Raw genomic sequence first — 16,262 nt, 5'->3', positions numbered from 1 at the left:
TGTGTCAGAGCGTATGTCATGTTAGTCTGCTAACGCCTTTCCATACTAAATTCATTTCGAAGCATAACCTTAAAAGTTTACATTAGATATTTTAAAAGATTGATTAAATCTTTAAAGTTTGAATACATACTCATCTTCTATTTATCTTTTAGAAGACTTATGTATGATATAAATTATTTTGCTTAACGGTGACCTAAAGTATAATTGTTATTAAACAATGTCTGTTCAAAAACTGTACTTGGTCGTCTTAAATCTCATTTATATGAAAAAGATTCAACCAGCATTTTTTAACCAGACCAGATGAGTCTCGGGGGACAATGTTGCAGTAAATCTAGTCTGCGTTTCAGAGCATACTACATCCAGAGTTTATACGAAATTCATTTAAAAGCATAACCTTAAAAGTTTAAATCAAATCTTTAAAGTTTTATTAAAATCATATCTTCTATTTATCTTCTTAGAAGACTTGGGTATTATTTTTACTAAACAGCGTCTGTCCAAAAACTTTAGATTGTTGAAAAACTGTGCTTAGACGTCTTATATCTTTTGTCCATGAAACATGTTGTCAAAGTTTGTCACAATGTTTTGCTGCTGCGTTGTTTTTAAGAAATCCGAGGACTTCACATTGCTCTTATTTAGACTAAGTTGTATCATTTGGAAAATCACCACACAATTTGACAGATGCAATGTGTGATAAGTAAAAATCACACATCGTCTTAATTCAAAGTATAAGATCGTATAAGATCATTTTTACTTGTATCTCCCGAACTATCCTTAATCAGTGCGGAAATATATCAGTGTGAGAATATACTATCGGTCATCTACTCAAAATACATGTAGAAGTTTCAAATGTTAGCATTTGTTGATGGTGGCCGCATGAACAGATTTTGGGGAGAGCTATAGCAGGAAGCTATGCCCTTTGACCTCTTCGATTTTGCAGGCCTTTTTGTTAAAGACCCTACTACAAGTTAGTTCTCCCAAAAGAATTTCTCCCATCTAGCGGTGAAATTCTATTTTGCATTTAAACGAATAGTGCTTTCTAGCGGTTCTCCCATCTACTCGCTTTTTCAACTTTGGTAAATGTGCCAAGAATCTATGACAACATGTCTTCCGATAGCGCTTCATCGAGTTTAATTGTACATGTTCTACCATTATGCTGCCTATATAATGATTTACACAACCAAGCTTGTCATTTAGACCGTACCTTTGACTTACCCGTCGAGAAGAAAGCAGGCAACTTCCCTTTCAAAGTCTTTCTCCTTCATTAGCTCTTTCCACCTCGGAAAAGCTATCCCGATATTTATTTACATACCGATAAATTAAATTTGAATTTAATTAAAACTTCTCCTGTGGCTCGGCATAACTATGATCCTGCATTATATTGTACCGTGCAGTGCAGCCTTTCAAATGTGCCGCGGGAAGTATCAACGTCTCCCATATGGTCTAGCGGTTAGGATTCCTGGTTTTCATCCAGGCTGCCCTGGGTTCGACTCCCGATATGGGAAGACAATTTTTTTACATTGCCAACAAAATTCAAGTTATTCAAGTTCATCAATAATCATTTTTAGTTATTCATAGTCTTAGAGGCCTACACGAACCGCAGAAACATGCAGAAGATATGTAAAAAAACTCATAAATGCTGTTTCAGTACTGAATCATTTTCACAAATACAATTATATTGAATTCAGAAAATTTCACTATGGAATATTTACTTTATCTATCATAATTTCAATTTAGTACGTCATCATTTAAACTTTTCATCTCATAATTATGACGCATAGTCATAATTTCAACTTGTCATAATTTAAAAAATTTTGTCAATTACGCCTTTTTAATGTAATACTTAAAACGGTTTTAAGTCATAATTTGGTTGTTGACTATAGTAGTGTTGCACCTGCATGCCCACTAACTCGCTTGTGAGAGTCAGAGTGTGTAAAGTAAACTCTCATTAGTGTTAGTAGAGTATTAGTGGACTGGTAGGGTTAGAATAAGTAATATTAGAATAAAATATCTGTTGGGGAGCATCACAATAAACAGTTAATGTTTAATGAGTTAAATGACAACATACCATTTTTTTCAACCGAGCGAATCTGCGCATGAGAGGCCTTCAGAAGTCATAACTTCAGGGGTAGGCCAGTTGGCGAAAACACTGCGTGTGTAAAAATCAAATACTGTATGACACTTTTCAAAGTTAGAATAAAAAGTTAAGTGTCACAAAGTCTGACACAAGGCCATTAACTTGTTCTTTTTGTTTTATAAATGTATTTTGCTTATTTCTACAAATATCAACCTGATAAATATGAATACGATTAAACAAGATCATTTTTAAGAAAAAAAGAAAAAACAGTGATTTAAAATACAACTAAACCATGATAATGTTTAGTTTAGATGTGGATGGCTAAGTTTCAGGCATAGTGCAACAATGTTAGATTTCTCTAACATCTCACTCACAACGCAAAACGTTGTAAATAAACATTTTCAAACTGTAATTTAACCATATTTTATTTATTATGTTGATTTAAAGTTTTTGTTATTAACTAATGCCTACTAACACTTCAACACACAAAATTAAAGAGATGTATTATTTAAAAAAAATGGAATGTTCACAATCTACAGTTATATATTCTCCTACTTAGTATCTTTGGGCGTATTTTTACACGCCATACTGATGCAAAGTTCCACACTCTATGGACTAACTTAAAAACATAATCTTTATACAGGAATCACATGTGTAAGATTCAAAAGACCAAATCACTAAGAAAAGTTTCCAAATGATGGTTTTATTACCCCGCTAGATTTAGTCATCTTGTTCAGATAGCAGACGACACTGTTTCACATGTTGTATGTGTTTTAGGTGAAGACGTTTTCTTTGAGAGTCATTTATAGAAATAAATGACGATTAAGAATTTAAGTGATAGTTTGACTAAATTGATATCAATCACACAAATACGAATCACACATGCTGTTTTACACTAAAACTATTGCACCGAGAGAGGCATATTCATCAAAGCTTGAGGCTGTTTAACAAAGTTCCACACTTTGGTAAAACCTGCTGATAAAATTGCACAAAAGTAAATTCTAATTAATTGTTCATCATCATGAGCCATTTAAAACAAATACAGAAAAGCCACTATAGTGATCCGTTTTAGCTTTTGAATGTCTGTCATTGACATCTTGTTTCTTTAGTTTTTGTACAGTTTGCAAAAAGTACATATAGCGTGGTCAAACATGTTCATATAGGAATGCATCCTATACATTATAGGTCCTCCTTCTACACGAGAGTGTTTATTATGCGAGTGAATCTTTCTGCTATGTCTACGAAACAAAGATGAGTATTGCTGTTTTTCTGTTACCTATTACACTTCAAACTCGTCTAAGGGTTAGGGTTAGACTAACCCTAACTTATTTTGTTATTATTACGGTTGATACGTGGTATTTTTACGTGAAAGGTGGGTTGATTCATTTTTTATTCTGTCCACACTTTGACACCAGAGTTTTATGATCTTCTTTTTATTCTGCATAATGCCAACATGTTTTAACATATCGTAAATTTCAATGGTTAGATAAATCATCTAACTATTATATCTAACAATCATCAGTTATATGTGAAACAAGCGCAGTCGCATTATAGTTGGATTCTTGTGTTTCCTAGGGTTAGCTGTAATGTTAGTGGTCTTCTCTTTGATCATATACGACAGTATTCACATGAATTGGCTTGATTTGTATCTTGATTTGATACGTAAGACATTTACATTATATTATTATACCGTCCTAGTTTTTAAATAGCGCTAAAATGTATATTTTAACCCTTTGTGCGGATATGCCGCACGGTTCTCTGTTCTCTGGTTCTAGGTTTTTAAAAATACAACGAAACAAAGACAAGGACGCCTCTTTCTATAAGCGACCCTCAAAATCTGTGCATACAACAAAACACATGTACGAAGATTTATCAGGAAATTACTTTTGTTTGAAGAAAAACTTAAATCAGCTGGTGCTTGATCACTATTGAAGTTATTAAACACCCCCTGAATTCGGTAATGATGCGATATGGATATCACGTTTTAATTTTAACTCAATACATTTGAATGCGCTAAAGGTCTTTAACAATAGTCGGTCAAATTAACTTAAAAATGAAATACATCCTAAATGTTTGTTACAGAACTTATGGTGAACAATTCACCATGTTTAATCAGATTTTGTCACTGGATCGAGTGAAAATAATAAACTTCTCCTTTGTTTTTTATGCATCAAGTTAAATCCAAAAACTGTTTGTTACTTGGATGATGAATATCTTCACTTTATGATAGGAAAGTACGGACGGCGCCTTTGACCAATCCTCTACATATGGGGCACTTGCTCAGAGAAGGCGCACATTCTTTGCACACAACTAGGTGACCACAGGGGATGAAGACAATGTTCACTTCCTTATCCATGCAAACTTTGCATGTGCGCTCCTCTTGAAGTCTTCTTAACTGTTCCTCCATAGGCAAGTCTGAAAGATCTTGACTCGGTGATGCAGCTTCATTTGTCTGGGCCGTCAGGCCACGCTCAAATCCCATCTCTAAAGCAGACTTCACCACAGGATTGTTCTCTTGTTCTCTCACAAATTCTCTTGAGTCGCTGTCTCCATTAGTCAATAGCTGCTCAAATAGTCTTGGAAATCTTGCTTGAATCTGATGAACAAACTCTTGGCCCTTTTCTTGCAGCAGGTATTCACATCTTGGAAACCACTTGGCATGTTCTACCCATGGATCATCACCAGACTCCCAACATCTGAGTCCACCATCGCAACAAAAGCACTTCACGTCATCATTACGACCAACATAGTAAAAACCAGCCTTAGCCAATTGGTCTGGTCGAACAGTTATTCTTGAGGGCCAGTAGACAAATGTGAGCAACCTGTCTTCACACTGTTGCATTGCCGATCCATTGGAAAGGATAGATAAAGGTACATTATCTGCACGGTCACCTCGAACGAAGCGGCAGTTGGGGTAATGCCTCTGGTGCTCTGATACTGCACGATCTCCCGGTTCCCAGTTGCTAAGCTGGCCTCCACAACTGAAGCAAGCCACTCTGTTGCCCTGGCCTAGGTAGTAGAAACCAGCTTTGGCAAGCTCGGCCGGAGCTACTGGTGCAAGAGTCCAATTCTGAAAGGTGTCAAGGCGTTCCTGTTCCCGACGCATGTCAGGATTCTGACAAGCCGGAGGGCGCTGGTGAGACATATCCTGGTGAGACATATCCAGGTAACCCACCCGCTCCTCCGTTTGGCCTGTTACGGGTGTCGCAGGGGCGGAAAGCTGTAGGATGGCTACGTTGCGAAGCGGGGAAAAGGCACTTTTGATGAAGGCTCTGGATGAAGACATAAAAATGTGACCACAGGGCGTCCACTCAAGCCCTTCTCTCTGCCGGACATCCCATGCCTAGTGTCTAGTCGTCCATGACAGAACACATCATCTTATTAAAAAATGTAATGAGAACAAGAACAAAATCGAATTTGTCCTGTACCAAATTTCTGTTCTGTACACAGCGGGCAAATTAGTTGTATCATTTGATATGATACAACTGTATTGCCGCCTCGGGAATACGGTAATTAAAATGCAGAAAACAAATATTTAATCTTTTAAATCATGTAGTATTCTAAATATTATTATTATATATTCTATTTTTATGAGCTCAGACATTTTTTCATTCAGAAATTTTTATTTCAACATTATACTTTCATACATTGAAGAAAATGATAGACCGGCATTACATTTACAGATGGTCTAACCAGAATAGAAAATATCCGCAGGCTATCATGTCTTGCTCTACGATGTAGCTGGCAAGACTTTCAACTAATTCACCAACGTCAGTTTTAGCATTTTTTGACACCAGTGACACACAGAGATCTGTTACGAATGTAAGAATAGCGAGTATCTCGATGATTTGGAATTCGTCACTACATTCACGCAACACATCCAGAACTTTTCTGAGGATTACGCCGATCGGCTCTTTGCCGTTAAAAAACATGGGTGTTACATCAGGCCATGACTTTATCAAGCCTCTTACGTCATCCATTTCATTTTTGAGATTTGTCACACGTTTGGTATCCTGCGCACAATCGTTTTTCATATCACACGCAGCGTCGATGATCCTGTGCATCAAGCCGACCATTTGGCCTCTAAAATGATCTTTAAACATACAGTCCAGCGCAGCTCTTAAACGACACTCTTTGCCCGTGGCGCACTCACACGCCGGATGATACTTGTGCCCGGCATCGCCAGAACTCAACGGGGAGTCTCTCTCCTTTAGGTTTTGCGTCGCCATTTTTCAGCTTTTCGAAGAGTCTCCTGAATCTCCTGGAATGTTCCTGGAATCTCCTGAGTCCTTGAGGCACAGTCGTCCAGGGTTAATGCTCGGAAGTTTGTGTTTTTGGGTCAGAAGCTTGTGTCAGGCTCAGGCAAACAGGACTTTCAACTTTTTGCAGTAGCACAGCAGTCTGAGGCTAGTAGAGCTAGAGCGTGCATGAAATATTTATCAGGCTGGGGTCTGCCCCACTGTTGTGTGTAAAATGTACGGAGGCTGGCCTCAGGAAAGCCATAAATAACTAGTTCCTGCATAACCAACAAGTCCTACATGTCGCCAGAGAGAAGTTTGAATCGTTCGAGTCATACACACAAGTGCAGCGATGGAGCGCGTGAACACAAGCAGTGTGAGAGGATTCCTGAGATCTTGCGATGATCTGACTGAGAAGATTCGCTGTTCAATACAGAAGAAACTCATCAAGAAGTACTTGAGCAGGTATAAAAACCTATTTTATTTGTGGATTAAAGAATAGAATAAAAAATAGGTATTTCTATAATAAAAGTATTTCTCTCTCACTATGGACACACAATCCCATGCATGCCAAACTATCATTTGGCATAACTAATCATTATCAACATATTTTTTGATAAAAATAACTATAAAGAGTTCCAAATGACACTTATTTTTGAGCCCCACACTTTTAAGCGCTCCAAAGTTCACTTTGTCCACAAAAAGGAACTTTGTCTAGCCTTAATTTACTGAAGGCTATGGATGTTAGGTAAATATGTTTATTAAATTGTACACATTCATTATTAATATGATGAAAATGGCTGTTATTTATTTCTTCTCCTCTCACATTAAATCACATGTATTATATAGGCCTATTTTAAGTTCAAAATGGTGAAATTAGAAAAAAGTTGATTATTTTTGTCGTTGTATTCTGACAAATATGAAATGTTTAGTTTAGCTACTTGCACCTATATCTCACACTTTATGACCGTTATCAGCTATTATCAGATACTATTGTCCTAACATAGACTATTATTTTAGCTCTGGTTTAACCTGCTGTGCGTCTGTTCACCGGCCATCATGTGCTCTAACACTGCAGCATCAGCCGGTCCATTGACTTTGGTTGCCATATTTATGAGCTTATCTGGCCTTTGAAAAAGTGAATGTTTGAACTCTGGTGTATGCTAAATGAAAACAGGCGAACGGGTGTATGAATGTGTCTACAGGTGTATCTAACCCTAACAACTAATGACCAACTTTATTTTTTGCTATTGTACATACATTTTATTCTTCTATTTGTCTTTGGTTAGCACAGCTGGAGAAGAACAACAGGGAGGTTGGAAGACACAGTAGAGGAACTACAGAATAAATATGGAGAGAAAACTGCATTAAAAAGGATCAAGTCCATAGTGAAAAAAATCAGAAAAAAGAATATCAAACGTAGGAAAAGATTTATAATTTACTTTGTTAGTAGTCAATATGTTTCTCAATCTTCAATAAGCTTTACTATAACGTTTACATGGTTTTGGTTGTGTATTTAATTGTTAATTTTTTTTAACAGATGGCGACGTTCAAACGCTGAGCGTTCAAACACATTCTGGAAACATGACAAATCAACAGCCTAACAACCATCTACAACGACAGCATAATAATACTAATAATTCTACATCATTCGGACGGCTATTAATTCAGATCCCTAATCAGCTTAACTTCACAATTGACCAGAAGAATGGTGGGACAATAGTTGCTCCAATCATGGTAGAAAAGACAATATATGGTGATGTTAACATCAGTGTGGTGAGTGTCTGATCATTTAAGAAACAGTTGCTTATTTAAGAAATTATATGTGTATGTTATATATATTTATGTATAAGTATTTTTTGTTTTTTAAAGTTAGTCCATAGAGTGTGGAACTTTGCATCAGTATGGCGTGTAAAAATACGCCCAAAGATACTAAGTAGGAGAATATATAACTGTAGATTGTGAACATTGCATTATCTCTTTATTTGGGGTCAGATGTTAGTTAAAAGATAAAGGTATTAGTTAATAACAAAAACTTTAAATCAACATAATAAATAAAATATGGTTAAATTACAGTTTGAAAATGTTTATTTACAACGTTTTGCGTTGTGAGTGAGATGTTAGAGAAATCTAACATTGTGTGGTTGCACTATGCCTGAAACTTAGCCATCCACATCTAAACTAAACATTATCATGGTTTAGTTGTATTTTAAATCACTGTTTTTTCTTTTTTTCTTAAAAATGATCTTGTTTAATCGTATTCATATTTATCAGGTTGATATTTGTAGAAATAAGCAAAATACATTTATAAAACAAAAAGAACAAGTTAATGGCCTTGTGTCAGACTTTGTGACACTTAACTTTTTATTCTAACTTTGAAAAGTGTCATACAGTATTTGATTTTTACACACGCAGTGTTTTCGCCAACTGGCCTACCCCTGAAGTTATGACTTCTGAAGGCCTCTCATGCGCAGATTCGCTCGGTTGAAAAAAATGGTATGTTGTCATTTAACTCATTAAACATTAACTGTTTATTGTGATGCTCCCCAACAGATATTTTATTCTAATATTACTTATTCTAACCCTACCAGTCCACTAATACTCTACTAACACTAATGAGAGTTTACTTTACACACTCTGACTCTCACAAGCGAGTTAGTGGGCATGCAGGTGCAACACTACTATAGTCAACAACCAAATTATGACTTAAAACCGTTTTAAGTATTACATTAAAAAGGCGTAATTGACAAAAAATTTAAATTATGACAAGTTGAAATTATGACGATGCGTCATAATTATGAGATGAAAAGTTTAAATGATGACGTACTAAATTGAAATTATGATAGATAAAGTAAATATTCCATAGTGAAATTTTCTGAATTCAATATAATTGTATTTGTGAAAATGATTCAGTACTGAAACAGCATTTATGAGTTTTTACATATCTTCTGCATGTTTCTGCAGTTTGTGTAGGCCTCTAAGACTATGAATAACTAAAAATGATTATTGATGAACTTGAATAACTTGAATTTTGTTGGCAATGTAAAAAAATTGTCTTCCCATATCGGGAGTCGAACCCAGGGCAGCCTGGATGAAAACCAGGAATCCTAACCGCTAGACCATATGGGAGACATTGATACTTCCCGCGGCACATTTGAAAGGCTGCACTGCACGGTACAATATAATGCAGGATCATAGTTATGCCGAGCCACAGGAGAAGTTTTAATTAAATTCAAATTTAATTTATCGGTATGTAAATAAATATCGGGATAGCTTTTCCCAGGTGGAAAGAGCTAATGAAGGAGAAAGACTTTGAAAGGGAAGTTGCCTGCTTTCTTCTCGACGGGTAAGTCAAAGGTACGGTCTAAATGACAAGCTTGGTTGTGTAAATCATTATATAGGCAGCATAACGGTAGAACATGTACAATTAAACTCAATGAAGCGCTATCGGAAGACATGTTGTCATAGATTCTTGGCACATTTACCAAAGTTGAAAAAGCGAGTAGATGGGAGAACCGCTAGAAAGCACTATTCGTTTAAATGCAAAATAGAATTTCACCGCTAGATGGGAGAAATTCTTTTGGGAGAACTAACTTGTAGTAGGGTCTTTAACAAAAAGGCCTGCAAAATCGAAGAGGTCAAAGGGCATAGCTTCCTGCTATAGCTCTCCCCAAAGTCTGTTCATGCGGCCACCATCAACAAATGCTAACATTTGAAACTTCTACATGTATTTTGAGTAGATGACCGATAGTATATTCTCACACTGATATATTTCCGCACTGATTAAGGATAGTTCGGGAGATACAAGTAAAAATGATCTTATACGATCTTATACTTTGAATTAAGACGATGTGTGATTTTTACTTATCACACATTGCATCTGTCAAATTGTGTGGTGATTTTCCAAATGATACAACTTAGTCTAAATAAGAGCAATGTGAAGTCCTCGGATTTCTTAAAAACAACGCAGCAGCAAAACATTGTGACAAACTTTGACAACATGTTTCATGGACAAAAGATATAAGACGTCTAAGCACAGTTTTTCAACAATCTAAAGTTTTTGGACAGACGCTGTTTAGTAAAAATAATATCCAAGTCTTCTAAGAAGATAAATAGAAGATATGATTTTAATAAAACTTTAAAGATTTGATTTAAACTTTTAAGGTTATGCTTTTAAATGAATTTCGTATAAACTCTGGATGTAGTATGCTCTGAAACGCAGACTAGATTTACTGCAACATTGTCCCCCGAGACTCATCTGGTCTGGTTAAAAAATGCTGGTTGAATCTTTTTCATATAAATGAGATTTAAGACGACCAAGTACAGTTTTTGAACAGACATTGTTTAATAACAATTATACTTTAGGTTACCGTTAAGCAAAATAATTTATATCATACATAAGTCTTCTAAAAGATAAATAGAAGATGAGTATGTATTCAAACTTTAAAGATTTAATCAATCTTTTAAAATATCTAATGTAAACTTTTAAGGTTATGCTTCGAAATGAATTTAGTATGGAAAGGCGTTAGCAGACTAACATGACATACGCTCTGACACAATGCACAGAGGCTCGGTCTGTCACCCGATATCCCGAAGCTATCATTATGGTCAAGTAACTTCTTTCTCAGCGCTGATCGGAAGGACCTTATAAGCAGCCTATCAGTGGGACAGTCTCTAAATGTTCTCATGGTTGCTCTCTCTGAAGATAGACCTATGTTGTTGTCATTTTCTCACAGATACAACTTAAGAAATTATTGAACATTTCACAGGTGTGAGATGACTTGTGACGCTTCAAATTATTTGACATACCCATGATAAATAAAAAATACTTTAAGTTCAAGTCGAATTTTTCCACAGACCATCGTTGTAGAATATTTGTTTTTATTAAGACTTTTAATCATTTATTTAAAACATCTTTTATTTTTAAAAGATATCATTTAAACTTTTAAGATTTTACTTTGAAGTAAATTCAACACAACATTCACAATGTCTCATCCCATCACTGAATACACTCCTCTGAGTCAGAGACGCTGGTGTGAGAGAGAACCACTCTGTGATTTATGTTAACTCTCTTAAGACCTTCTTGAACATGTAAGTTCAAGAGTTGTAAGTTTCTAACCATGTAAGATGAATTTTATTCTTTTTACAAGCATTTCAGTAGATTTTTTTTTAGTAAGATATTTATTTTATATTATTGTATATGATGTTTAATCTCACTTTCACCGTGCTCAGGAATGTGGAGTGGGGTCCTGTTTCATATGTCAGAGCACGCAGGAATAGGGGGGGCGCACACACACACACACACACACACACACACACACACACAGAGACAGAGAGAGAGACGCAGACACGTGTGTTTTACTTTTTGACACACATACATTAGAGGCGCGCTCCCTATGTTTTGAGACAGTTTTGTTTATCTAAAACTGAAATACTTGGTTCGGTAGATTTTATAAGTATTTCATTATATAGTTTTAAAAAGAACAGAATATTTTTTCGTATGGACAATGATGTGTTAGGAGCTACTTCTTCAACTCTCTCTAAAATAATGTAAGACAATTTTATTTTTATCTAAACATTGCGATTGTTTATTCTTTTTACAAGCATTTCATTATATACTTTTTAGTAAGATATATTGTATAAGCATTTCATTTATATACTTTTAAAAGAACAGAATATTTTTCAACCTTAGTAAAATTATTTTATAACCATTTCACTTATACTTTTAAAGGTATGTTTTTCAACTTTTGTTAGTGTGTTTTTTAATTCATCTAAAACTGAAAGAATTGGTTTCAGTATAGATTTTACTTTAAAAAGGATGTGAAGTTGTTTCAGCACAGTGACCAAACAGCTGTCAGTGCCCGTTGCTCTGGAATGCGAGGGTGGGAGGGAGCGCGATGCTTGGGGATGCCTGTGACACCACACTCACACACACACACACACACACACACACACATAACTGAACCTGACACCATATAACCACACTCACATATAACACAAAGCTTGTTGTCTGTGACACACACACACACACACACACACACATGACACCGGCTGTCAAAACATCTGTTCTATTTAAATAGGGCAAAACTTTCCTTCAAAACTATCTGTCAAAACTATTTAGGACTACATAGGTCATAGGGCAAAACTAACTGTCATACTACATGATCGATAGGGCAAAGGTTAATCCCATGACCTCAGTCGGGAAGTTCAACCCATCAATCATAAAAGGTCACAGGAAGTTCAACCTGTCAAAAGGTCAAAGGTCAAAGCCATTAATCATTTTGACACAAGGTCCAGTATAAGGACTACTCACAGGGATAAAAAAAAGTACCCCATGTGTAAAATGAAATACTCTGCTGTATCTTTAATGCTGTGGGCCTAATTTTCTGCCAGAGGTCCTGGACATCTTGTTCAGATACATGGCATCACGGATTCGTTCAAATACCAACAGATAAAAAATCTAAACCTGACAGCCTGTTCTAGAAGTCTTATAACGGAGAACAGGATGGAGAGATTCTGTTTGGAGGAATGGTCTCTGATCTCTTGTCAGGTGTTCTCCAAACTCATCAGGCATTATAGGAGAAAACTTAGAGCTGTTATCTTTGAAAAAAGAGGTTGCAAAAAGTATTTAATAAAAGGAAGCAAACAATTTTTCCCAACGTGTTTTGGAGAAAAACATTTATTTCATTATGTGATTTTCCCCCCACTTTCAATTATTTTACTTCAATGAAAGGTTAGATTTTTGCACATTTTTTAAATAAAATATCAAAAGGATTAAAAATGCAGATTTATTTTTTACAGACATATTTGATCATATTTACCAAGGGGGCAAACACTTTTTCACACCACTGTATGTTTGGTAATTGTACCTGAATGAATTTTAAATTAATTTGCTATATTTCAGATCCATATATTTGTTTTCCTTAATTTAATTAACACTAACTTTATTCTCATCTGAATTATAAATAATTGATTTCTGTATAAAATAATACTATCATTAAAAACACATTTGATTTTCTTTTTTAGTCAATGTAGATTAGAATGTGTAACTTAAAAATAAACAGATTAGTCCTCTGTTTGAGGACAAGAAATGAAAACCAATGCAATATGATGAATGTCCAAAAGATGGCACCCACAGACTGTCTTTAAGGGTTGGATAAATATTTTTTGCTTTTAAACAGTTTGTGTGTGATTTTGGTTGGGTAACAGTTGTAGGTTTGTTTTTACAGTTTGAAAAGAGTTTACAGTTTGACAAAAGCACAATGTTGTGTTTTATTGCGAGTGTACACAAATATAAGTAAACACTTTGCAGTTTGAATGATGTCCTGTATGAACAAAATGATGGAGTATGTTTTTATGTTTCCACTGTTTGATCGCGCCCGCGCCTCTCTCTCTCTCTCTCTCTCTCTCTCTCACACACACACACACACCATATTCCAGCATTGCAATCTTGATATCGCAGCTTGTTCATTATAGCCACGGAGCTTCAGAGCTAACTAGCGAAGGCGGAGCTACAGATTAGGTGTCCCTAAAGAACCCGCACATCTAACAGTAGTTCCGCATTACATTAATTCGCATGCGAGTTTTATTTATTTTTGTACCGTGTATTCTCCGTGTATATTCATGCACCGAACCGTGACCCCCGTACCGTTTCGGTTCAATACGAATACATGTACCATTCCATCCCTAGAGTATACCCATTGTCCATCCCGGAGCAGAAGGCCATGGAGGAGTATATTGAGGAAGCCCTGCAACAACAGTTCATCCGTCCAGCTACTTCCCCTGCCGCTTCAAGCTTCTTCTTTGTTGCCAAGAAGGACGGAGGCTTGAGGCCGTGCATCGACTACCGTCATCTCAATTCACAGACAGTACCAACCTGGACAGAAGGTTTGGCTCTCAACCCGGGACCTTCACCAGATCTGCTCACTCCACCCACTTGTTCACTCTCCCCTGATTACTGATTTACCTCACCTGCACCTCATCATCAACACCCTATATAACACCACTTCACCATCAGTTCACTGTCTAGTCTCGTCTCTACCAAGACATGCAAGACTCGCTCCCAAGACTTACCTGTTCTACTTACCTGCGATACTCATCTTCAGTCTGTGTTCCTGTTTACCATCTGCCATTACCCAGAGATGCTCACAAGTCTCTGAGCTAGAGTCCAAGTCAAGTCTCAAGTCTCTGAGCTGGAGTCCAAGTCAAGTCTCAAGTCTCTTGTGGTTATAATAAGTGTTGCATCACGTACAGCGACCCATCCAGGCTACTTAGAACACTGCATAGCTATAAGGAATTCAGAGCATGTAATATGTTATTATGACTCCTTTATTTATTAGCATACAGTATCAGCTTTCATTTTGGTATATAATCAGTGTAAACAGGCTATTGCAACATGACAAAAACACCAAGAATGCTTTACTTTTCGGTTAATATCTGTATGTTGGATCGGTTCACGTGCCGTTAGGGATCTGTCACGTCACATTTACAAGCGCCAAAACGGTATTTATTGTTTGAATTTCGTAATAGAATTGACAGAATTTGAGAATATCATAAATAACCTGCTCTGACTAGTCTGTCGGTCTACGTGTCCTCTGGAATAACAGCGAGCTCATCAGAAGTTTCCTTAAAATAAACATTGTTCACGAGTCCCGCAGCTCGAGTCCGAGTCGAGTCTGAAGTCTTTCGAGGACGAGTCTCAAGTCGAGTCTGAAGTGACTGTGTGTGCGACTTAAGTCGCACTCGAGTCCGAGTCTCAAACTCGAGTCCCCATCTCTGCCATTACCGCTGATCTCGTTCATTTTCCATTCTCCAGCCTGGTCTACCTCCATCTGCAAAAGACATTCTGTTATTTCTCCAGCTAAGTTCATTATTCAATTCCACATTGCCAATATCAACTCAATTACATGATGGTTGATACATGATACATGACTGATGGTTCCGTGCTTCTGTTCCAAATAAACTACTGTTTATTCTACTCAACTGTCTGATTCATCTCTAAACCTGACACTAAAGATGTTTTTGGAGAGTATTCAGTCAGAAACTTTGCCTTCTAGTTTAACACAAGGGCTTTTAACTCTGATACCTAAACCTAAAAAAGATACAACATTGATAGGTAATAGGCGGCCTATCTGTTGTCTTAATAACGATTATAAAATATTAGCTTGGGCTTTGGCCAAAAGACTTAACCCTTGTGTGGTGTTCATATTTTTGTTACTCAGCCAGTGTTCGTGGGTCTGGTGGACCCGCTGCATTTTTGGGTTTTTAATTCAACACAATCAAAAATGTTATGTTAAAATACTCAACAGATGTTTACTTCATCCCAATTACTAGCAATATAAACAGCATATATGGTTAATATTTTCTCTTTACCTTTGTTAGATCACATTTAAGAATTGCAACCTCGTGTGGGAATGGCAGGAGTAGAAACACAAAACTCACTCTTGCACTCTTTCACACACACAATCTCTCTCTCACACGCACGCACACACACACACACACACACACTCATGCACACACATACACACACCCACAACACAGACACAGACACACACCCACACACCCACACACCCACACACACACACACACACACACTTGGATATGTGGTGTACGGTCACTCTCCATAGGCATAATGGTTTTTCTAATGTACAAACTGTATAATCTATCCCCCTACACTAACCCTACCACTAAACCTACCAATCACAGAAAACTTTTGGCATTTTTTGATTTTCAAAAAACACCATTTAGTATGTTTTAGTATGAGGACACAGATGTCGTCATAAACCATGTTTACGTTGTAATACCCATGTCATTATACACATTTGTGTCCTCATAAACCATATACAAGAACATACACACACTAACAGCAGGCCCTGACAGGAGGAGGACAGAGTAAAGGTACACAGGACCTACAATTTCCACACTTTTATTAGCCCCGGGTCCAGTGGACC

The 16,262-nt window shown here is 36.6% G+C and overlaps 2 protein-coding genes and 1 long non-coding RNA gene across 4 annotated transcripts in view; 2 read left to right on the top strand and 1 right to left on the bottom strand.

The window, feature by feature from the left end:
• Window positions 1–4,271: 4,271 nt before the first annotated feature.
• On the bottom strand, window positions 4,272–5,360 carry LOC311066425 (putative inhibitor of apoptosis; the record flags this gene model as incomplete). The annotated part of the gene is made up of 1 exon (XM_084087610.1): window positions 4,272–5,360. The coding sequence occupies one exon, from the start codon at window positions 5,358–5,360 to the stop codon at window positions 4,296–4,298; it is 1,065 nt and encodes a 354-aa protein (XP_083943736.1). The 3' UTR covers window positions 4,272–4,295.
• A 1,274-nt stretch (window positions 5,361–6,634) lies between these two features.
• Window positions 6,635–8,113, top strand: LOC311066043. 2 transcript variants are annotated; one of them, XR_014603012.1, is made up of 3 exons: window positions 6,635–6,777; window positions 7,607–7,731; window positions 7,853–8,113. It is a non-coding gene; the product is annotated as an uncharacterized lncRNA (long non-coding RNA). The 2 variants fall into 2 exon arrangements; XR_014603013.1 differs by having other exon boundaries at window positions 7,602–7,731.
• Window positions 8,114–11,631: 3,518 nt separating this feature from the next.
• The window catches only part of LOC311098545 (uncharacterized protein), a 38,846-nt gene continuing 34,215 nt past the window's right edge, over window positions 11,632–16,262 (top strand). The window contains exon 1 of the mRNA XM_084138779.1: window positions 11,632–11,862. The gene's annotated coding sequence lies outside the window, so the exon portion shown is untranslated. The remainder of the gene's footprint in view (window positions 11,863–16,262) is intronic.

The sequence above is a fragment of the Abramis brama genome (genome assembly GCF_963993115.1).
Source record: "Abramis brama genome assembly, chromosome: 16".
In the NCBI taxonomy this organism is placed as follows: domain Eukaryota; kingdom Metazoa; phylum Chordata; class Actinopteri; order Cypriniformes; family Leuciscidae; genus Abramis; species Abramis brama.
The sequence above is the reverse complement of the archived record's forward strand: the minus strand, read 5'-3'. Positions and strand labels throughout refer to the sequence as shown.